Source organism: Symsagittifera roscoffensis, chromosome 1 (assembly GCF_963678635.1).
Source record: "Symsagittifera roscoffensis chromosome 1, txSymRosc1.1, whole genome shotgun sequence".
Classification (NCBI taxonomy): domain Eukaryota; kingdom Metazoa; phylum Xenacoelomorpha; order Acoela; family Convolutidae; genus Symsagittifera; species Symsagittifera roscoffensis.
This window is the reverse complement of record NC_087062.1, coordinates 64,609,242-64,633,526: the sequence shown is the minus strand read 5'-3', so window position 1 is coordinate 64,633,526 and position 24,285 is coordinate 64,609,242. Positions and strand designations below refer to the sequence as shown.

General features: G+C 40.9%; 2 protein-coding genes across 3 annotated transcripts in view; both read right to left on the bottom strand.

Annotated features, from left to right (window-relative positions):
* Window positions 1-24,285, bottom strand: part of LOC134847739 (uncharacterized) — a 569,481-nt gene that overhangs the window by 429,210 nt on the left and 115,986 nt on the right. The window lies entirely within an intron of this gene.
* LOC134847701 (ras-related protein Rab-5C-like) lies at window positions 1,234-8,447 on the bottom strand. Its single transcript, XM_063864879.1, has 5 exons — window positions 8,242-8,447; window positions 7,811-7,962; window positions 2,636-2,755; window positions 2,469-2,562; window positions 1,234-2,365 (listed from the first exon to the last, which is right to left on the bottom strand). The coding sequence occupies exons 1-5, from the start codon at window positions 8,429-8,431 to the stop codon at window positions 2,262-2,264; spliced, it is 660 nt and encodes a 219-aa protein (XP_063720949.1). The 5' UTR covers window positions 8,432-8,447; the 3' UTR covers window positions 1,234-2,261.

The window sequence follows — 24,285 nt, the reverse complement described above, 5'->3', positions numbered from 1 at the left end:
TGAAAAAAGAAAACTGACACTTGATTGTTTTTTTTTTGGAAAAAAACATCACAACATAAATAAGAGTCCGCGCTGCGTTCAACAGTTTTTTTTTTCAATTTGCGACGTTTCTGTTCTTGGTTTGATTCAAGTATGTGGGCAAAGTCTGGAATTTTTATAGCAACAGTAAACACCGAGACCAAACTGCGCTTCGCAAACACTAGTGAGTACACGACAAAAAGCAGCTCTATAAAATGCGAAAGTAAAAAATAGAAATTAGCCTTAAATTAGTTTAAAAAATTCGGCTACGTGTCGGATTCGAACATACGACCAAGATATTAAGAACCTTACGCTCTATACATTCAGCCAAGGAAGCTTAATTAATGACAAACACTGGCCAATAATAAAGCAGAGAACAGATGCTATGCAAGTTCCAATCTTTTTTTCAAACTACAACAACTCGTAAAAAATTTTGTTCCTTAAATGGCGCTAGAAAGCTCGACCATTATTTTATCTGGTTTTTACGGCTTTCGAACTAAGTTTTTACGGCTTAATTTGATTTTAAAGACTGAAAGGGCTTTAATATGATATATCACTCAACCAATATAGATGATTCTTTGAGTTACCTGATTTCGCGTGAAAAAAAAAACAAAAAAAAGTAAAACACACCCTAACACTGAGTTCTTCCCCATTTTCAATAGTCGGAACAAAAAGCACATGTAACATTCGATTTTCCTAACATTAAAGCAACCGATAGTATATACGGGCGAAGAAATATTTATTTTTGAATAGTCGAGCATGCCAGCACGTCCAATGTTTAGCGATTCGCTCATTGTGATACACAAAGTCTGTACCGGGACAGTTATCTTTTCGTTTTGTAACATTTTCTTATGGCACATGAAAAGCAAAAGCTCCAAACTAAAAATTGATTCTGAGAAATGTGGAGCAAAAACTGATTATAGGTATTATTTGCAACTCAATTATGCATCTGTGTAAACTGCTGCGCGAGGAACTCGAGCCTCTATTGACAAAAAAAAAACGCGAACGTCCGTCCCTTGCAAACTGGCTTCGTTATTTTGCTCATGTTTTCGTTTTTATCATGTAAACGCGTCATTCCACTTCATCCGAATGGTGACTGAAAGCAAGTTACTTCATATAGCCGCAAAAAAACGTAGCTTGAGCGGCTACGTCATTCTTTTTTTTAGCTCTTGCATCACGAAAAATCATTAGATGTTTGCTGACTGAAAAAACGCATTTAGCACAAAATAAATTTTCTACACATGTATAATTGTTAAAATAAATGTAAATTTAGTAGTACAGAAAACCTCAATTTCGATTCAAGAATACAAAGATTTTCCTCCTGAAGATTTGACTTCTTTCATTCATGAAGGAAAACCTTATCTCAATTTGAAAAGATAAATTTATAAGTCAATGCAACTGAGTATGAATAAACCAGCCGTAATCTGAAAAAAAAAATGAAAAAGGGAATGTAAAAAATGCAGAAGTTAGATCATATAAGGGTATGTTTGAATGATTTTCGCATTTGTTACAATTCTGGCTTCTGGGTACTTTGACGCAGCCTACTATTTTTGGTAAATTCATATAAATACCTCTAGTTTGCACTTCGGCTGGTTTACAAACAACCGATGGTGTTATATCGACTGATTTTGAGAATAGTTTGAACTTGAATAGGGATGAATAATTTATGAAAACAGTTGATCGAGTGACGAATGACTTCGGGCTATAAAGATAGGATTTTAATTATAGAAAATGACTACTTATACAGCGCCAATAGATTTCAAACATATTTTGTAAACAATTTGCCTTGATTCTCAAATTTGAGCCTAAAATTCCTTCATAACAGATATCAGCTCTACCATTAGTTTGAAACTCAATAACTTTTCATTCACATTTTAACAAGGGAAAGTCTGCAGTCGATTTTTTTCTCAATAAAGCAATCGAATAAAAAGGATTGAACCACTATCCGTTGAACCATTTCAAAACCTTTTTGAAATCAAGACGCAGTCAATCAAATTTAGAAGATAAAATGCCGTTAGACATTTTCATCTTATCTCATGAAAATAGCACATTTTTATATTATCGCAAAGGTAATTATGACATTCTCTTTATAACATACTTACAATATCCCATGAAAAAAAAAGAAGTTATCTATCCATTTAAACGGCCTATGCGTGCAAGGATCGAGAGTTCAAAATGCTGAAAATAGGTTAAAGTTTAATCTAATCATGGAAATTTACGTCTGTTCTGTTTGTTTCGACTACTTATTTGTTGCAGCAGCCAAATGATCTCTGGTTGCCGGCACGACCGGGATTCAAGTTAATTCCTCCGTCTGCTTTGGGTCCTCCGCCCTTTGGCAGCGTCTTAGCTTAAAAAAAAACAGGTAGTTTCAAGCAGCCATTGGTGACAGTCGATAGCCTCTATTCAAACAAAAAGTCTTTTCTCAGACACATAAAAATAGGTTTACTAACCGATTTCCATGAATATTTCGCTCACATTGATCGCTGTCTTTGCAGACGTCTCCATGAAGAGTAAGTTCTGATCTTCCGCATATTGCTGCGCTTCCTTCAAAATTATCAAACTCAATCAGACAAGTTATAAGCAAAATAAATTAACCAAGTTAGAAAAGGAAACAAACCGCTCTAGACACGGCTCTTTGTGGTTCCAAATCACACTTGTTTCCGGCCAAGGCAATGACAATATTATTTGCCTGCAGATTGAGCTCCTTTACCCAGTTTTTAGCTCTCGCAAAGGATTCCTAAATAAACGTTCACATTTTCCAAGAAATATTTTATCTCTGTTAGGCTGCCTTAACAATAGAAACTGAGCCAAGACAGCTGTAAATGCACACTTTTCATTTTATTGAAAGAGTGTTCAGAAATCATGAACCAAAGATATATATATGTTATCTCTTTGGTTATCACTTGAATTTTTTGTACTGATGCGGGATGAAGTAGGTTTAGAAAATTTATGCATTGATCTTCTCCCATAACCTTGGTCGTTGCTCTATATAAAAATCAGTGATAAATTTTGTAATTCAGGAATTTTCCCAGAAACATGTTTCTTGCTCAAACTTAAATGCGTAGCAGTTTATGCACGGAGGCTTCTTACAAAATTTAAAACAGACTTTTCTGAAACATAAATTTTTTGTGTTAAAAAATTTGAACGTAAGCGCTTACACAGAGAGCCCTTTCTCTCTTCATTGATACCAATATCTCAAACTCGCAAGGGTAGTTTTTGAGAAAAGTTAAAATGTTTAAGAAAAAAGGTCAAAAATCAAAAATTCGACTTTTCGGAGGGTCCTACCTTTTGTGTATAAAAATTTAGGCGTAATCGTTTATGCAGTGGAGCTCCCAACAACCAATTCTTCTCATTGAAACCAAAACCTCAGATTTGAGCTTGTAGTTTTCGAGAAAAATCGAAAAGTTTGGAAAAACAGTCAAATCGAATATTTCGTGTAGAAAAATTAAGGCGTAATCATTAATGAAGCGGAGCTTCCCATAACCCATTCTACTCATTGAAACCAAAATCTAAGATTTGGGAGGGTAGTTAATGAGAAAAACCGAAAAAATTTGAAAAAGCGGTTAGAAAAATCGTAAGTTTGACTTTTCTGAGGGTAATAACTTTTTGTGTGAAAAAAATTGAGCGTAACCGCTGAAGAAGAGGAGCTATCCACAACCCGTCCGTTCGACCAAAACTAAAATCTCAGATTTGGGAGGGTAGTTTTTGAGAAAAAAAGTAAAAGTTTCATAACATTGTCAAAAAATCGAAAAAGTGACTATTTTGAGGGCCATAACATTTTGTGTAAAAAATTGGGCGTAGCCGCTTATTCAGGGGAGCTCTCCAAAACCTTTTCTATCTATTGAACCCAAAATCTCAGATTTGGGTGGTTAGTTTTCGTGAAAATACAAAAAATCCAAAAATTGGGGTCGAAAATTCCCCCACACACTTTTTCGAAGGCTGTAGAAAGTAGGGTAAGGTAGAAAGAGACTAGGGGAGCATCCAGGCAAACAGGCGAGTGGCCGAACTCGCCATTAGTACCGCTCTTTTGAAATTCAGTAGAGTAGTTTCTGAGAAAAAGGAAAATTTTCCAAAACGTCTCAAAAAAACTTTTTTTTATCAAACAGGAATTTGTAATTTAATAGTCCGTGTTAATATCCTTAGCAATGGTTGTAATTATTAGCTGGGTATTGATCAAAATGAACACTTTCAAATGAACACATTTTGCCGCAACAATATTTGCGTCGCAACAATATTTGCGACTTAGGTTGGAAAAAAAGATAGTTCATACTATAACACAAGCTATGCTGGTGTAAAAATCAAATTCCACTAGAAAATTTATTGCCACCTTTTAAACCTTAAGCGTTCTATCTTAGTCACCTTAAAAGACAAAAACGTTCAATATAAAACACGTCCCGATTGAAACTCAATTACCTATTTTTAAGTTACTGGTTACGACGACCACTCTCGTAAAAAGGAAAGTAACTAAGAAGTAGGAGGGATTTTTGCAGCATCAAGGATTTTACATCAAAGAACCTTTTTAGTTCAACTTTAGGATCAAATAAAAAAAAACCCCTTTCAGTCGTTATCCAGATTTTAAAGGGATGTTTGAAAAAGTTTTCAGAACCGAGAAAAACGGGTCTGAATTTTTTGCCATACACAATGAGGATCCAGTTCAAAAAGGATCTGGCAATGCATCCCCATCTTGTTTTTCAAATGTTTGTGACTTAATTTAGCTATCATTACCTATACCAAACTTTTTTGAAGAACTTTTTTTTAGGAACTCTTAAAATTAAAATTCACATTTGAAACTCAAGGCCACCTTTTTTTGCGCAATTTGCCTTTTTATAACTGGAGAGCGTAATTTGCTTTCATTTAGCAAAAAAAAAATAACTTAAAAAGCAAACGTCAAACCAAGGAAAATCAAACTTGAGCTTAAAACATTCAACACACCGCCCTGAAAAAAAACTCAATCGACTTAAAGTGTTTTCACTTCGTTTAATAACACTTCACAGAACCAGAAGATTTTTAGAAAAACAAGCTAGCACATCGAAACTGATACTTATAAAGCTACTTAGTCGATATAACTACTTAAAATTGTCGAAGTGGACTATCAACATTTTCATACCTTTGTCGTGATGTGTATAAGTTTATTTTTAGTAAAATATGATAATTAGGCCAACTGCCAGTCTTGAGCAGACCCCAGTTGGACCCAAAAATGGTTGTCATAAAACACTTATACAAAATGAGTCAGCTCAGTCAATAAATTATCCGTCAAGACCTTTTACACTGGATAAAACAACGCAAAAAAAACTTTTGAAAGGATAAAACTGAAAAACCAAATCTGAGTTGATAATTTTGCAAATAACACAATACAAACTTTTAGTAAGAACAGTATTCAAAATGCAAACATCCTTAACAAATTTTGACAACAAGGCAAAACAGCCACTTCGCAAACACGAGCGAGAAAGCGGTAAAAATTCAGGAGCTTCAAAATGCACTAACTCAATTTTTGCATGTAAAATTTGGAATGCAACCACACTTACTTTGCATATAAAAACAAGGATAGCCGGTTACTGTGCAAGTAGCATAGAGTGTTCCGACCATAGATAGTCTTTAGAAAACTACGGTTTAGACAGTTTTTTTTCCAAATTAGTGTAATTTTTTCCGCTTGGTGGGATAAAAGGATCTGACGTAAAATATAATTTAAGCATATTAGACAGTCATAGTAATATAGACAATTTGGACAAAAAATTTTGTAGAGAAATGACTTAAAAAACTTTAAAAATTTCTGCAGAAATATTTGGAATTTTTTGATTCCCAAAATGAAGCAAAAAACTCCAAAAACGAGTTTTACTTGCTTCAAACTAAATTTTAAGGTCTTAAATTAGGCATAATTCAGCTTCTAAGCCTGCTCGCTTGCTTTATTCACTCGAATTACGACAAAAAATCAAAAATTTCAAAACGATTTTTCTCGACACTGGGAAAAATTTTTGGAAAATTTCGAAGTAGTTCGAATCACGACTGAAAGGGCTTTAATATGATATATCACTCGTTTCAGTACGATCAATATTTGTGGTATCTAATTTTGCGTGGAAAACAAAAAACGAAACACTAAAACACACCCGAATAAGTTCCTCCCCATTTTCAATGGTCGGAACAATTAGAATTATACCAAATTGCGTATAAATTATGCATTCCAAAAATCTCGCGAATTATATCGTGTGAGAATCTTCTGAAATGAGAAATTAATTATTACACTGTTGTATAAAACAAATAGCTTTTTTCGGTTCAATTGATACATTTGTCGGTAAAACTTTTAATTACAACGCAAAAAAAAATTGATACATTAAAAGCATCAATTGTGTTAACTTATTGCTTATCATATGTCAAAGCCCATGGAATGCTATGCAGCCTACTGATTCATAAGCGCCACCGAAAACTTAGTAGCACTTTTATTTGCTACTTAGGTTTAAAAAAAGATGCACTGTACTATCACACTACGCTCCGCTCTTTTAAAAAAGTATCTATAATGCAGAATTGCTCATAATATGTCAGTTGTTAATGGAATCATAGTTAACTAACTGACTCAAGTGCAATTGTTTCCAAACTTTTAAACTCTATGTTCCCGTTTCATAATGATTGCCAATCGTAACAAGGATATCCGGTTGTAGTGCATGTAGCTCAGAAAGTTTTGATCATACTAAAAAAACACCTAAAGCTTTTTCATTTATTTTTCAAATTAGTGGTGGTTTTTGTGAGTCATGATAAAAGATCTAACAGAAACATAGAACACAGGCATATTCGACAGTTACAGTAAAAAAAAGCAAATTGGTCAAAGGTTTTCGTCGAAAACATAAAAATATATATATTTTTTTAGCAGGATTTTTTTGAAGTTTTCATTGCCAAGATGGCACTTAAAAAGCCTTCTAAAAACAATTTTAATAGAATCAAATTAAAGTTTCGTGGCTTGTCCTTCTTCAATAAGCCTTCTCGCTGCTTTATGTCGAAATTAGAATGCAACTCAAAAATTTCAAACCGGTTTTCTCGACACCAGGACAACTCTTCTGAAAACTTCAACGTTGTTCGAATTAGGACTCAAAGGGTTTTGAAATGATATATCACTCCACTCGGTCGGATGATTATTTAAGCCACCTGGTTTTGCGTGGAAAAACAAAAAAACACGAAAAACATTTTCACTGGTCGGAACAAAAAGCACATTTGTAACATCCGACTTTCCTTTTGTAACATCCGACTTTCCTAAGCGATAGTATCTATTAGCAAAAGGAAATTTATGTTTGAATGGTCAAGAAGACGAGCAAGCCAGCACGTCCTGTTCAGCGATCCGCCCATTCTGCTACACCGGCACAGTTAACTGTTATTTACCTAACATTCGCTTTTCGCAAATAACTAAGCCAAACCACCAAAACAAACATAGCCCACAGACAGCTGGAAAAAAGTTAATGAAAGCAAGGAAACATAAAAAATGACACTGTTTTCTTAAAATTATCCATTTAGAGAAAACTGGATCAAAAGTTGAAAACTGGAAATTCAAAACAGTAAAGCCCAATTTCGAAAGTAGACCTCATACACGTTTTTCGTGACATTTATCCTTTTGCGGTTCCTTACTTGAGTTTTTTCCCCCTTTTGAAAAAAAAGCATGTAGTCTAATTTATGGATCAGAGAAACGAATAGAAAAATAAAGCATGCAATCTAAAGTATGGATCAGAGAAACGGAAAGATAAGATTTTTCCATTGGGCTCTTAAACTAAAACCCTTACATTATTACAAGCTTGAAATTCAGAACACATACTTGAGAAGTGATATCATATACAACGATTGCTGCTTGGGCACCTCTGTAATACATGGGCGCCAAAGAGTGGTATCTTTCTTGACCAGCAGTATCCCAGATTTCAAATTTTACAGTAACATCATCCACACACACTGTCTGAGTAAGAAAGGCAGCTAAAAACATTACATTGAATTAAAGAACAAATTTCACGCTACAATTAACTTAATTCATTATGAGTTAGGGAATTTTATAATATTTGATACATAAGAAACGGTTGATATAGTAGAAAAGCATTCTCAGAACAAAACAAAGTAGTACAACCAATTATTGAAGCCCATCACAAAAATTGATCATACCATAATTAATTTCAATCACTCGCAATTGCGCTCAAAAAAGGAACAGTATAGGAGATTCACTCAATTCATGATCAATCAAACAATTTTTATGATTACCTCCAATTGTGCTCTCCTGGTATTCATGAAACTGTCCTTTGACAAACCGCAAAACCAAGCTCGATTTTCCTACAGCAGATTCTCCCAACAAAACCAGCTTAAACTGACACACTTTTCCGGCACTAGACATTCCAGCTGGCCGAGCAGGTCCAGCGCTACTAGAACGTTGACTACCAAGAGCTCCACTCATACTTGCAAATCTAAAAACAACTGTAATAGCCAGTTACTGTACAAAAATCATGGAACAGCCATATGTGAAAAAACATCCTTCATAAAATTTGTAACAGCCGTTCACTCAAGTCACCTCAAGGGCCAGGGACCCTAACTCTTGTGCTTTTATACCTCCATCTGTCGGAGCCAACTCACGGTTCGCTTATGACATCGAACTTTAGGATCGCTACAGCTTAAAAGCCACTACCAAAAAAGTGCGTATTCATAGGTGCCAAAATAAAAAAAATAATTCCCTTCGGTTCCAATAAAAAAGCAGAGGCATAAGTCCCAAATCTTTTCAATTGGTCAAAAGACTAAATTAGCCGAGTCTCGGTTTAAGGTCATCGGTGGCAGTTTTGTAACACATTGACGCGGCTGCGGCGGTCACTAATCTGCAGCTTTGGGTTTATGCTGTCTGAGCAGTAAACAATCAATCCGTAAATTTGTTGGCTCAAATTTCAACTAAAAAGAATTCAAGAAAATAAAAAAATCAAGAATTCAAGACTTATGCGACTGAGTTTCTATTTTGGGTGCTATGAACCTTGGGACTTCTGGGAATTCACCCAAAAATATCCCCCTCTAGGTAGAAAAAAATATTCCCTCATAACTAGATCTCTAAATACCTAAAACACGCGTTCGCTGTTGAAAACGGAGTTGGGACCTCAAGTAATCACCATTAGTTTTGATCGAAGAACATTTAATCCATTTCAAATGGATCAAACTAAAATTCGCCTCACCTCGATATAAATCGATAACATGGGCTCAAGTAATTAAATTCGAGTACTCATATCTGGAAAACAACTCTGGACCTAATTTCAGACACAATTAGGTAACGCAAGTAAAACTCTAGCAGTTTGATTTAAGTGCAACAGCTATACTTGAGGGTTACTTGAGCATGGAAGGGCCGTTTCCATATTTGAGAATTTCCATTCCACTCAAAAACAACACAAGTTTCTTTGATATCACTGACTGGCACACTAACAGACTGAAATTCAGAAGGATGCTTTCACCGTCAAATCAAAATCAGGTGTGTAGTTTCGGTTTGCAAATAAATCTCTGTTCAACCAATTTCGGTCTGACCATATTTCGACCGGCTAGGCACAGGTCATTGACGCATAGCTTCTTTAAAAACTGATCATTGGTTTGTTGTTTTCCCATGTTGCACCATTCATCGTGATGTACTTTTTCGTGCATCCAAGTGAATTGAGACTTCTACGCCATCCCACACGTGGAAACTATCCGTTTTCGATTTATAACAATGATCCCTCAGTTTTTCCAGCATCCATTTTTTTCCTATTGATGTCTCGAGGAGTTGTTTTGCAGCATCTTCATCCTCACTACCCTGTTTCGACGTTATTCCGTTTTGGTGAGTAAGAAACGGTCCTTTATCGTTCAAAAGCTGTGAGATCAATCTTTGCCATGAATGGTCGGTACACTTTTGAATGTCTCCTCATGTGATTCTAGGCCAAATCGTGTAAACAAGACGTCAGCAATGCCCTGAACCATGGGAAGACTCTCATGCGACTCCAAATACGTTTCACTGCTGAAAGAATCACGAATGCCTTGCAAGTGGTCTCAAACTGTTCTCGCCTGCTGCTATATTAGATTGCAAGGATGGATTCCTTCGTATGTGATACTTCAAGACGTTTTCTTCAATCAATCGTAGTGCTAGTATGGAACTTACAACGAATATTGAGATATTCTGCTAATGATTTGGCAGCACAAGGGAACTAATTTCCTTTACGTCCCAGACCATCAAGTTGGTTCTCTCAGGGTACCAAAATATCTGAGCCGTGCAGTGAGTGATAGGGCATCTTTAGGGACCTTTCCATTGCTAATTTGCCTTTGAAAATTGCTTGTGATTTCCCTCTCAAAACTCAGGAGCTCTGCCCAAGATTTCACTCAAGTCATGCAACTTCGTGCCGGGCACTGCTCCCCATGTTTTCTTCAACAGTTGGTGCGAGTGTCGCATTTAATTTGAAACAGATAATGTCGTATCAATCAGGATTCTCTGGCTTGTCACTTCAACCACCACCATGTGACGGACTATTTCGTATCGCAGAAACTTGCCTTGACTGACCTCACCAAGATTTTCGCATTAATCGGTAGCCCGTAGGCTTCACTTATAGGGAAGGCTATTCCATCCTTCAGGTCCACTTTCCATACTTTAATGTACTTTTGTCCATTTGCAAGGCTCCCGATCATGTCTCCACGCTGATCGGAATGAACATTTGATGTCTAGAGCTCATATGACTCCAGGGCTCTCAATCTCGAGAAAAATCAAATTGAGGTGGCTAGATTCACAGTTGAGCTGGCATAGCAGTCCGCTAAGATCTGTACATCAATTTTTTTGTGGTTTCGCCAAACCATGCAAATAAAACTTCTTTTTGGAACGACTGGATTTGCACGCAAGAGTTCTCATAACTTTCGTGTCTTCCACCATTGGTCTTAAATCTAAATAAACAACTGGCTCCAACTTGAATCGCTCATTTTTCGATACCTCGTTCTTGTCCTTTGCTTTCGTCTGTTGGGGTAGCATCAGCTTGTGAACAACGTTCAGCTCCCTCAGATCCTCAACCCGTCCAGGCAAAAGCCTGATCTTGTCGATGTTTCCATCATTTGGACTCGCTTGAGTGTAGGGGCACTATGATGATCTGAGCAGCTTCCACACAATAAAAATTGTGACCAGAACATTCTAATCGCCAAAGAGTTTCACTTCCTTTCTCTGTTCTGAACGAGACACACAGATGATCTTATATTCCTTCTCGAGAAGCAACGCTAAGAAAAAAATTTTCCTTACTAGGACTTCGAATTCCACTAATCATTCCTCCAAAAACCTCATCATTTCAGCAATTTCAAAAATCATTTATGAGCCACAGCACTCAAGAACAATTTGTTAGAGAAGCCCATGATACCTGACATCTAGTGGTACTCCTTTTTCTTTGTTAGTTTTGAGGAGTCTTCAGCTTTCATGAGTGAGCGGGAAACGTCGGGGCTGCTTTGAAAAATTTTGTTACAAGACCTTCTGATTTCATCAATTTTTAGATGCAAGCTTGAAGTTCAGTACACATACATGAGAAGTGATATCATTTACTACGATTGCTACTTGGGCACCTCTGCAAAACATGGGCGCCAGAGAGTGTCATCTTTCTTGACCAGTGGTTTCCCAGATTCCAAAGTTTACAGTAACATCATCCACACACGTTGTCTGAGTAAGAAAGGCAATGAAAAATATTACATTATAATAAAGAACAAATTTCACGCTACAACTAACTTAATTCAATATGAGTTGGGAAATTTTGCAATATTTGATACATTAAAAACAGTTGATAAAGCAAAAAGCATTCTCAGATCAAAACAGTATAGTACTACTAATTATTGAAGCCCATCATAAAAAGTGATCATAACATAATTAATTTCAATCACTCGCAATTTCGCTCAAAAAAAGACAGGACGTTCCAGCTAGCCAAACAGGTCCAGCGCTACTAGAACGTTGACTATCAGGAACTCCGCTCATACTTGAGAAAACTAAAAACAACTGGAATAGCTAGTTATTGTACAAAAAGCATGGAACAGCCTATGAGAAAAAACAAACATCCTTCGTAAAATTTGTAACGGCCGTTCACTCAAGTCACTTCAAGGGTCAGAGACACTAATTTTTGTTCTTTTATACCTCAATCTGTTGGAGCCAATTCACGGTTCGCTTATGACATGGAACTTTAGGATCGCTACAGCTTAAAAGATGCCACCAAAAAAAAGCGTATTCAAAGGTCCCAAAATAAAAAATAATTCCAATAGGTTCCAATCTAAAAAACCAGTGGCATAAATCCCAAATCTTTTCGATTGGTCAAAAGACTAAATTAGCTGAGTCTCGGTTTAAGGTCATCGGTGCGCGTGCTACGCGCGCGTCGTGGCGATAACCGGCTCCTCATTTCGTATAGAGTCCTATCCTATATTGTCAATTTTGTTACACGTTGGCGTATCTGCGGCGGTCACCCCTCTGCAGCTTCGGGATTATGCTGTCTGAACAGTACTACGCTGTATGAACAGTTTCAACAATTGAGAATTCCAGAAGATGAATTTTGGGACTTATGCGACTGATTTTCCATTTTGGGTGCTATGAATCTTGGGACTTCTGGGAATTCACCCAAAAATACCCTCCTCTAGATTGAAATAAATATTCCCTCATAACTACATCTCTAAATACCTAAAACACTGTGCCAGTCGGTCATATTTGGAAGTTTGACCTTGAGAAAAACAAGAACGCTTAATTTTGGAGTGAAATTTGATTTTTCAAAAATTCGAATGGAGCCTGTCATGCACGATTTTCTCGCGATAACTGAAAACCGAAAAAGAGAAATCAGAACGATCGAGTTACAATCGCGGGAAAAGTTGCCAGAAAAGCAGTAGGAAATTGCTATTCGCAATTTCCGTCACAATAAAACTAGAGTAGAGCTGTCCTATCTGAAACAAAAGGAAGCGTATTCCCGAGAACTGGACCATTATTGCTCGACTGGATTATTATTCAAACTGGACTAGAGTGAACCTTCGATGGAAAGGTGGACAGCTTGAGTGTCCCAATGGTTCACGAGAAACCATACTCTAGAGTTCAAACTTGGTCCTGTTATTGAAACTGATAAACATTAAACTCATTTAGTTACATTATTTAATTCTCGAGTTGATTACCGACTTAATTACTCCCAGTTCTTGAGCGTGCTACGATGTGAGTACTCAATTTAAATTTCTAGAGTGTGTTTTATGATTGTTATGTTGAGGTAAGGCGAGTTTTAGGTTGATCCATCTGAAATGGATCAAAGTTCCACTGTCTAATAAAAAGTAACTTAACGGATTGTTCCGACCCGGTTTTTAACGGCGTTCATGTATTTTGGGTATCTAGAGACCTAAGTACGGGGACGTTCTTATTTCTAGAGTGGGGGGGATATTTTGGTAGTAGCCTTTAAGCTGTAACGGGTCGTAGTCTCATGTCACAAGCGAACCGAATTGGCTCCGACTGATTTGAGGTAGAAAACACAAGAGATAGTGTCCCTGACTCTTGAGCCAATGATTATAGGGCCTATTTTTCTTAAGCCTCATGTGTGACTACAGTAGACGAATGTTACATACTGTTTTTATGGCGCTCCTGGGTGTTTACGACATCAAGACTACGGAGTCGAACCCACTTGAGACAGCTTCGGGCTGCATGCCCATTCTAGAGTACCGGTGGTACGGTTCGGCAGGAACGTGCAAACCTTCCGGTTGTACCGTGATAGCTTTTTAAAGAAAACTCGAGAAAACTTCCTGGTACGCTCTCCGAACGAGGCTTAGCTAACCGAGTAAAACGGGGCAACTAGGGGGACAAAAACACGAGCAAAAAGACAAAAAGCGAAACAAAAACCAAAAAAGAATAGAAAAAGGAACAAAAACCATAAAACGAAAAAAGACAGTGACTTTGACACCAGATTAGTTGGATCAAACCTTTATATTAATTAAATAGTATACCCATACTGTTTTACAAGTTCGATCGTTTCGGTAAACCTAGCAATTTAACCCAGTAACCTCAATAAAGTGCCCGAGTGTGGGGCATTGTCAAGGGTTTTCAGATAGCTTGGAACTTAGCTGGACAACAAGGAGACTTGACTGGAAGAGGTGACCAGCCGAGTGGGAAAGTGGTTCAGGAGCACTTGAGCTGAACCAATAGGAGACTTGACTGGAAGAGGTGACCAGCCGAGTGGGAAAGTGGTTCAGGAGCACTTGAGCTGAACCAATAGGAGACTGGACTGGAAGAGGTGACCAGTCGAGTGGGAAAGTAGCCAAGAAGGATTTGGCAGTTCTCGAGTTCTCAAGTTAGGCAGAACGGGTATCGTTAAAATCCACATTACATTATAGGAGATAAGTGTAAAATTGGATAAGCGAAATCCCCCGGTTTTGAGGAACGTTTTTACTTAAGCAGGCCTGGAGACAGGTCTACGGTTTTCTCTTGAGAGGTTTAGCACCCGGCGCTTAAGGTAATTTTAGGCTTAAGAAGGGGGGCTAAAAAGGGGGGAGGTTAGAAGGGGGGCTGGTTAGGTTAGTGGTTGGCGGTTGCAAATTGTAAAAAGGGGGGAAACTAGAGTAACTAATTAATCGACATCGTTGATTTAGTTACATTAGTCATTTACACGCGTTGGTAATAATAGGTGGATATCGAAATTTAAACTCGAGTTAAGGCAGGTACCATGGTCGGATTGGTAGGGGGAACGGACATAGACAATTCTGGTGATACCCAATAAGATTATTAGTTGGCGAGAGGAAAACGCGTGGCAATTAGGTACCAGACAATTTTTTTTTTGACAAAAGGTAGACATTTGTCACCTTTGAATTTTAGGTGGGTTCATCTATCTGTTTTTATTAGTTTTTCTGGCTTAGAATTTTAGTTGCATTTTGGTGAGGATTTGTGTTTAGTTTTTACACGAACAGGTGATCACAAGATACCTGCGCACAGGTTTTGGTTTCAAGTTGCTTGGAACATTGAAAAAGAGGTAACTAAAAAAAAATTAAAAAAAGGGGGGTCAGCATTTGGCCTTTAAGAGAGGGTTTTTGGGAAAATTTTACTAGAGCTTGAGTGGTGGTACAAGGTACAGTGAATCAAGAAGTCCCCATAACGAAGAAGAAAGAGGTCCCACCGCTCAGACACTTGTCAACAGTCTTGGGACAGTACCAGAGAAGTCTTGGGACAGTTCCAAGGAAGTCTTGGGACAGTGCCAAAGAAGTCTTGGGACAGCGCCAAAGGAGTCTTGGGACAGTGCAGTCTGGGGACAGTCTTGGGACAGTGCAGTCCTGGGACAGTCTTGGACCAGAGCAGTCTTGGACCAGAGCAGTCTTGGTACAGTCTTGGGACAGTACAGCCTTGAACAGTACAGCCTTGGGACGGTACGGTCTTGGGACAGTGGTCTAGGGACAGTGGTCTTGGGACAGTGGTCTTGGGACAGTGGTCTTGGGACACTAGCCTTGGGACAGTGGTCTTGGGACAGTGGTCTTGGGACAGTGGTCTTGGGACAGGGGTCTTGGGACAGTGGTCTTGGGACAGTGGTCTTGGGACACTAGCCTTGGGACAGTGGTCTTGGGATAGTGGTCTTTGGACAGTGGTCTTGGGACACTAGCCTTGGGACACTAGCCTTGGGACAGTGGTCTTGGGACACTAGCCTTGGGACAGTAGTATTGGGACAGTGGTCTTGGGACACTAGCCTTGGGACACTAGTCTTGGGACAGTAGCCTAGGGACAGTAGCCTTGGGACAGTAGCTTGGGACAGTCTTGGGACACTAGCCTTGGGACAGTAGTCTTGGGACAGTAGTCTTGGTACACTAGCCTTGGGACATTAGTCTTGGGACAGTAGTCTTGGGACACTAACCTTGGGGCAGTACTCTTGGGACAGTCCTGGGACAGTGGTCCTGGGATAGTACTCTGGTTTTGGTGCGCAAAACCGGATACCTGTGCGCAAAACCGGATAGTACTCTGGTTTTGCGCACAGGTTTTGGTTTCAAGTTGCTTGGAACATTGAAAAAGAGGTAACTAAATAAAAAAAAAAGGGGGGGGGGGTCAGCATTTGGCCTTTAAGAGAGGGTTTTTGGGGAAATTTTACTAGAGCTTGAGTGGTGGTACAAGGTACAGTGAATCAAGAAGTCCCCATAACGAAGAAGAAAGAGGTCCCACCGCACAGACACTTGTCAACAGTCTTGGGACAGTACCAGAGAAGTCTTGGGACAGTGCCAAGGAAGTCTTGGGACAGTGCCAAAGAAGTCTTGGGACAGCGCCAAAGAAGTCGTGGGACAGTGCAGTCTGGGGACAGTCTTGGGACAGTGCAGTCCTGGGACAGTCTTGGACCAGAGCAGTCTTGGTACAGTCTTGGGACAGTACAGCCTTGAACAGTACAGTCTTGGGACGGTACGGTCTTGGGACAGTGGTCTAGGGACAGTGGTCTTGGGACAGTGGTCATGGGACAGTGGTCTTGGGACACTAGCCTTGGGACAGTGGTCTTGGGACAGTGGTCTTGGGACAGTGGTCTTGGGACAGGGGTCTTGGGACAGTGGTCTTGGGACAGTGGTCTTGGGACACTAGCCTTGGGACAGTGGTCTTGGGATAGTGGTCTTGGGACAGTGGTCTTGGGACACTAGCCTTGGGACACTAGCCTTGGGACAGTGGTCTTGGGACACTAGCCTTGGGACAGTAATATTGGGACAGTGGTCTTGGGACACTAGCCTTGGGACACTAGTCTTGGGACAGTAGCCTTGGGACACTAGCCTTGGGACAGTAGCTTGGGACAGTAGTCTTGGGACACTAGCCTTGGGACAGTAGTCTTGGGACAGTAGTCTTGGTACACTAGCCTTGGGACACTAGTCTTGGGACAGTAGTCTTGGGACACTAACCTTGGGGCAGTACTCTTGGGACAGTCCTGGGACAGTGGTCCTGGGATAGTACTCTCAGGACAGGGGTCTTGGGACACTGAGGGAAAGTACTGGGACAGTACCGAACAGTCTTGGGACAGTAGAAAGAAGCCTAGGACGGTACAAAGAAGAGTAGGGACGGTAACTGGAAGTCTTGGGACGGTATAAAAATTGAAGTAAAATTACAATAAGTGTTTTAAGACAGAATTAGAACAGAACAATACTAGTCGGAACCCGGTACGGTTGAGACCAGAAATAAAGAAAGTTTCTCGAAAGGTTTTGAAAGAGAACTGGGAACAAGGTTTTTATCACGTTGTATATTTCTTTTATAAAAAAAATTTTTTTTTCATAATAGATTTTATTCTTAGAATAGAATTGTGTATATAATAATATTGTTGTAAATAAGAGCAATTGTAAATAGAAATAATGAGACGGAGTAGGGTACCGGTGCTCGAAAAAAGGTCAAGTGGATCAAACACGAAATATAACTCGTCGCTGCGCGGAACGACATCAATGGGCCCAAGGAAAACAAAAGATAACTTTTCAGTTAGCATGGTCAACACGAGGAGTAGTACCGAGAACAAGACGAGAGAAGGTGCTAAAGACAAACAGGTAGAGCCCACAATTGAAATCGATCTAGAGACACCAGACCAGAGCGTAGATGAAGTGGAGAAGAAGACAACGGAATCCACACCGATGCCCCATATGGAAGATCAAAATCCAAAAACCGTGGAGTTTTCGCCGATAGAAGCGTTGGAGGACACAACAGGCAATACCCGAGAAACTGTGAAAGACGACTCTCAAGTAAAGAAGACATCTTTTACAGAAAAGTTGGCGATGATGGTCGGAATGAAATCGAGAGACAACACGGCCGAAGAATCAAAAACTGAAAGAGCACGAACATTTGGGACAGTGAGCACGAAGGCGACAAAAGCCGACCTAAAGGAAGAACAAGCCAGAACAGGAGCGACAGCCGAAAACAAGACAACGGCTGATCATGAAACAGCTACTCTTGAGCTTGGCGACCTGATGACAAAACTAAATCAGATCGACAAGAAACTAAAGTACAGTGAGGAAGATAGAGACTTAATAAGGAAAGAGTTGAAATACAACAAACACGAGTATCTGGATAGTTTTTTTAACCTGGCTAAGGCGACAGACGAGAGACTCCAGCAGATGTCGGACAAGGTAGATGCCACCAATGAAGAACGAGACAAGAACATCAAAAAAGATATGCAACAAATGAAAAACCGATATGATGATGTCAACAGCCAATTAGGTAGCCTGGAAAAGAGAATAGACACAATGAACAGGAATCAGGCCGAAAATTCGTGTGCAATACAGGCGAAATTGGATGCAATCTTGAGAAATTCTTCCTCACAAGAAAGACCGGCAGCGGATCGCACGCAAGGCACCAGAGTTGACTTTGTAGAACCACAAGGGAACAAACGGCAATCGACACCGTTGCCTTTAACCCGGGATGCGGTAAGCACAGCACCAACGGCTGCAAAAACAATCATGAAAAATGGAACATCAAACACAATGAGTGGCCCGGGGGACTCAACAGCTAACAGCAACGCAGGTCCGGATGCCATGACGTGGGCAAGCACTTGGGAGATGATGAACAGGACTCTAGAGGCCTTCGCCACGAGGAACACGGACTCGAGCGATAGGAGAGACGGAAAATCAAGAAAAACTTTCAAGAAGCCAAAAGAATTCAAAGACGACTCCGATGGATGCATTGACACTTGGGTGGAAGTGATGAGATTACACCTAGAGCAAGATAACTTAAATGACGAAAGACAAGCATGCACAGCCATACTCAGCAACTTGAAAGGCACGGCATTAAAATGCATGGTTGCAAAGAAAGAAGAAGAACGCGATACCGCGGACAAAATCTTCGAAATATTGCTGAATCGATTCGGGTCAGGCATGAAGGGTCACCAAGCGATGATGCGATTTGAAAAGAGAAGGCAGAGGGACGATGAGTCAATTGATCGGTTCCTAGATGACCTTGAGAGCTTGAGAAGAAGGAGTGACCCAGAGGAGTCGACAAACAGAAGAAACTTTAGCATTGCCTCAAAGTTCATTGATGGGGTAAAAAGTGATGACTTAAGAACAATGTTAGCAACATACTATACATTGTCGAAAGACAGCGCACCGACCCCAGAAGAAATGAGACAGAAATCAAGGGAATACATGCTGATGAAGCCCAAGAAATACTCATATTCAGAAAACAGAAACACGCAAGGGGGAAGCCAACCTCAGAGGTCGTCATGGTACAAGCCTAGAGATGACATGGACAAGCGCAGATCATGCGCGAACTGCGGGTCGGAGGATCACCACGTGTCTGACTGCACAACATACAAACAAGGCATGAAGAGTCTAGGATACGCACCGGATGAGGAGGACATGAGCCAGATGGAGGAACACGAGTACTATAGTGGCTTAATCATCAAGATAGGAGCGAGATGCTTCTTCTGTAACCAAGAAGGGCACTTCAGAATGGATTGTCCCTTGTTCTGGGAAGCGGTCAACGACCAGAGTCACCCCAAACATAAGTTGGCATTAGCGGTGGTGCAGAATCAGCGGAATAGACAAAACGAGTTTGAATCAAGGAACTTAGGAGCACCAAGCACGGAATTGCCGACGAAAACAGTGAAAGCTGTAACACATGTTAATGGTGCGATAGAATCCGCAGCCGGGAACTCTCTAGAGATAAATTATGAGAAAGCGGCGACGGAAGCAATTACCAAAGTGAATCAGGATCTGGCTGCGAAAGAAATAGAGCAACGACTAAAGCTGGAGATCGAAAGACAGAATTTCAACGAAGCATTAGCTGGATCAAAACCAACACCAGAGGCTGTACCGGGCTCGACAAAGACCGGGAATTGTAACACTGTAAAAATGGTGACGGGAAAGCCATTCGGCATATCGAAAATCGGGGCTAGAATAATGTCGATAATCACAGTGGGCGGCCACGAGGTAACCAGAAACTTGAGCGAACCGAGCGACCAGACAATAATGCACATTGACGTGTACGCAGATTACTTGAGTTGTATAAGCCCACAAACGACTTCTAGAGCGTTGAGAGCACTACTCACGAGAGGGGGCAGCAAGTCGGTACGTGTTGATAACAGGTATACTGAAGCTTATGGTCCACACGAGGTGATGCTAAATATAGATGGAATCAACATCTATACCAAGACAATGATAACATGTGACGAAGACCTAATTGGGCAAATCTACGTAGGGAAAGAAGAGTTGAAAGTGAGATCGATTGGACACTGCGCCATGCTTGAAGAAGATGCGATGCACATCGGGACGGAGGCAGATGTGAGAGGGCACGTGCTAGACATAAGTGGCAAAAAGACTCAGTTACGTGGGTTACTTGATACGGGAGCAGTCTTGAGCGCCATACCAATCGAAACTTGGGAACGGATGGGCTTTGACAAAGGTGATTTGATAGACTCGAGAATACGGCTGTCAGCTGCAAACAAAGGGGCACTTCGGGTGCTGGGCAGGACGCCGATAATAGCCCTCAATTTGGGGGAACGTAACCTGTGGATGAGCTTTCTCGTGGTAGAAAACCTAGATGAATCTGACCAATTCATTTTGGGCAGAGACTTCATCAGGAATTTCGACGTAACGATTGATCTAAATAACGCAATATTCAGGATACGGAACCCGGATAGGAGGTACGCAATCAAACCGGTAAATTTAATAATGGCAAATGAAACCAAAGCACCGGTATTCTTGAGTAGGAGGGTGAGGCTAAAGGCGAATGAAGCGGCAATCGTAGGCTTGAGGATGAAAAATTACAATGAACTAAGTGACAACAAGCAAGTGTGTATAGTTCCGAATCCTAATAGTCAAAGTGCTGCTGTTTTAGGAAGATCCTTCTCGATAACGAAGAGCGGCCTCTGCGTCAGTGTCTTGTTGAATACTCTTGATATACCGATCACGATACAGAGAGGGAGGAAACTGGGATATGCTTTACCGGTTAAAACCCGATATGAAACAACGGAGAACTCAAAACAAAATGAAGTTGTTGATTGTCCCAATCATAGGGACAAAATTTGTATCTTGAGACGATTGCAGAAAATAAAAGATTCTTCAGGTCTTGTTAAATCACTTAAGTCAGAGACAGACGATGGGCTGTCGAGCTGTTCGAACTTTCCCGAGCGGCCCACACTAGATGAAATGCAAACTGATAAACCGGTTCTGCCGGAGATTGAACATTTGAGAAAGAAGAACAGCTCGAAGCCATCAAGGACGTACTAGAGCGGAACGAAGAAGTTTTTTCGAGGCATAAAGCGGATATCGGGTGTTGTAATTTTGTTGAGCATGAAATAGAACTTGAGGAGAACGCGGTACCGCACAGGGAGGGGGCGAGGCGCATGACCCCAAACAAATCGGAGGCGTGTAGAAAAGAAATCGAGACGTTACTAGAGTATGACATGATAGAACCATCCAAGTCACCGTGGGCGTGTGGAGTAGTGATGGCCAAAAAGAAAGGCGACCAGTTGAGGTTTTGTTGTGACTTTCGATCCCTGAACTCCGTCACGGTGAAGGATGCCTATCCCATACCTAGGATTGATGAGAGCCTCTCGAAGTTAGGTGATGCAAAATTTTTTACGACTCTTGATTTAGGCTCGGCCTTTTGGCAGGTACCACTAAGGAAGCAGGACAGGGACAAGACAGGGTTTGCCTGCGAGTTGGGTCTGTTTCAATGGAAACGGATGCCGTTTGGACTTTGCAATGCCACAGTCACGTTTCAGCGGTTGATGGCACACGCGCTGATAGGCGTAACGAAGAAGTATGGCAATCTGGTAATGTGCTACGTGGATGACGTGGTAATAGCGACGCCCACATTGGAAGACCACATTGAGAGACTTGACGAAGTGCTCGCATGCATGAAAATGTCGGGGCTAAAGTGTAAACCATCAAAGTGCGAGATACTCAAGGACTCAATAAAATACTTGGGCAGGATGGTAGACAAGCACGGCATCAGACCTGATCCGGACGCCGTGGAAGCAGTCCTAACCTGGAAATCACCGAAGACAGAACACCAGTTGATGAGCTTCCTGGGTTTCGCTAACTATTATAGAGAGTTCATCAAAGGCTATGCGGACAAGGTATACCCGATGCAACAATTAATGAGACACAAGGGCAAGAAGTTCACGTGGAACAACGCAGCAGAAGAGTCATTCCAGAGAATAAAGAAAGAGCTATGTGAGGCACCAGTACTGGGTATGCCGACTGAGAAAGGGATGTACGTGCTGGACACGGATGCGTCGGTAGTCGCGATTTCTGGAATTCTCCATCAAGAACAAGAATGGAATGGGAAGGCAGTCTTGAGACCAATAGCGTACGGGAGCAAAGTCCTGAGTGACACGGAAATGAAGTACGGAGCACCGAAAGCAGAGATGTTCGCGGTGGTTACCTTTGTCGAGAAATACAGGGCATACCTGGGCAGTGAGCCATTCAAGTTGCGAGTCGACAATCGAGCACTGAGCTGGCTGAAAATGTACTCAATGGACCAAAGTTACATTGGGAGGTGGATAGTTCGCCTGGACGGATAAAACATGATAATTGAGCATAGAACACGAGATAAACATCAGAATGCCGACAGCTTGAGTAATAAGACGGAGTTCTATGAGAGAGAAGAGCAAAGAGAGGCAGACAGACCTGAAATCAAAGATGGCTTCTCCTTTATGGACAAGGAAACGTACGACAGTCTTCCACTCACGAGATGGCTGGACAAATCAGGCAAACCGATTGAAGATCATCCTGAATTACCTAAAAAACCTCCAGAAAAGACCATCTTGAAGAAGAGCAGAAGGCTGCTCTTCTTTAGAATAATACTACTTTAGAATAATACTAAGGCAAAAGGCTATGATCTTAACCAGGTAGAAGCAGGAACTGCACAGATAGATGATGACTTAATGAGGTTGCTCGAGAAACTATCAGATGAGAAGCCCGTGATCCAAGAAAAGGGTCAAGAGGAACCGGAAGTCACTATACTTTGGAGAAAAGAAACAGTGAACAATACTGACTCCTCAAGAGGAAGCGTCACTGACAGCAAAGATGTCGTGCGGTCACTAGTTGACAAAATCCCCGAAAACATTCTGGAGCAGACCAAGGTTAGGAAAAAGAAAGTGACGTTCAAAGAAGATACTGAACACCTGGGACTAGGTCAAGAGTCCGGGGAGTGTTCCATGTTCACGGAAGAAGAAACCGGAGAAGGAAAATTGTCCGGGGAGCGTGAAGAATGGGATGAAGACTCGGATGAGAGCAGCGAAAACCAAGACACTCACGACAGGGAGTTACAGACGGATCCATCTTCAGGAACGTACAATCTGGACGTACAGGAGATACGAGGTGGTGAAGAACTTGAGAAAATTGCGGTTTCAAGGAAGCCATTCAGGGAATTATCATGCAACTCAAACGTCAGAACGAATCTGGTGCCAGAAGATGATATGAAAATCGTGAAAAGGATGATATGCGTGAAGCTGAGTGATGACATCCACAACCCTGGTGAGATGAATGGAAAGATCATGGCGCTAAAGGAGCATGTCAAGGCAAGATATAGGCTGTCAGACCTAATAAGAGCCCAAAAGAATGACAAAATGACAAGTAACCTCTCCAAATGGATCCAGTCGGGGGTCAAGGAGAAGGGGGAACTCGAGGAAGACAGCTACAAGATCTTGAGCCAGTTCTACAAAGAGAAGAAAGACTTACTCTACCACACAGCTGATGGGGTGGTAGCATGCAAGAGGAAAGATGAGGAGAAGATATTACACAATCACAACCTCATCATACTGCCACAATTGTATCAAACGGAGGTGCTTTTCAGATCGCACGACCAGATGGGGCACCAGGGGATAGATAAAGTACAACAAAGGATACTTCACAGGTTTGATTGGCCAGGAATGAGAAAAGCTTGCGAGAGATGGGTGAATGCCTGCCTGGCATGCCTCCAGGTAAAAGACCCAAGGAAGATGAAGTTCCCCCTCAAGTCCGTCGAGAGCTCAGATTTTAATGAAGTGGTGCAGATAGACCATCAAAAAGTCTGCATGACGGAGTCAGGATATAACCAGATACTGGTTATAATAGATCACTTCACAAAGTTGGCGGAAGCGGTTCCGTGCCAGACAGCCTCGGCCGATGAGACATGTGATCATCTGATAACGCATTGGATATCGCGGTATGGTTGTCCAATGACTTTCCAGTCGGACAACGGCAAAGCTTTTGTGGGGGACTTGACAAAAGAATTGATGAGGAGATCGCACATTGCTCAAGCACACTCGACGACCTACCATCCACAAACCAATGGGTTGGTAGAGAGACAGAACAGGACACTGGTCAACATGTTAAGGGTGTACTGCTCAAGATACATGACGGACTGGG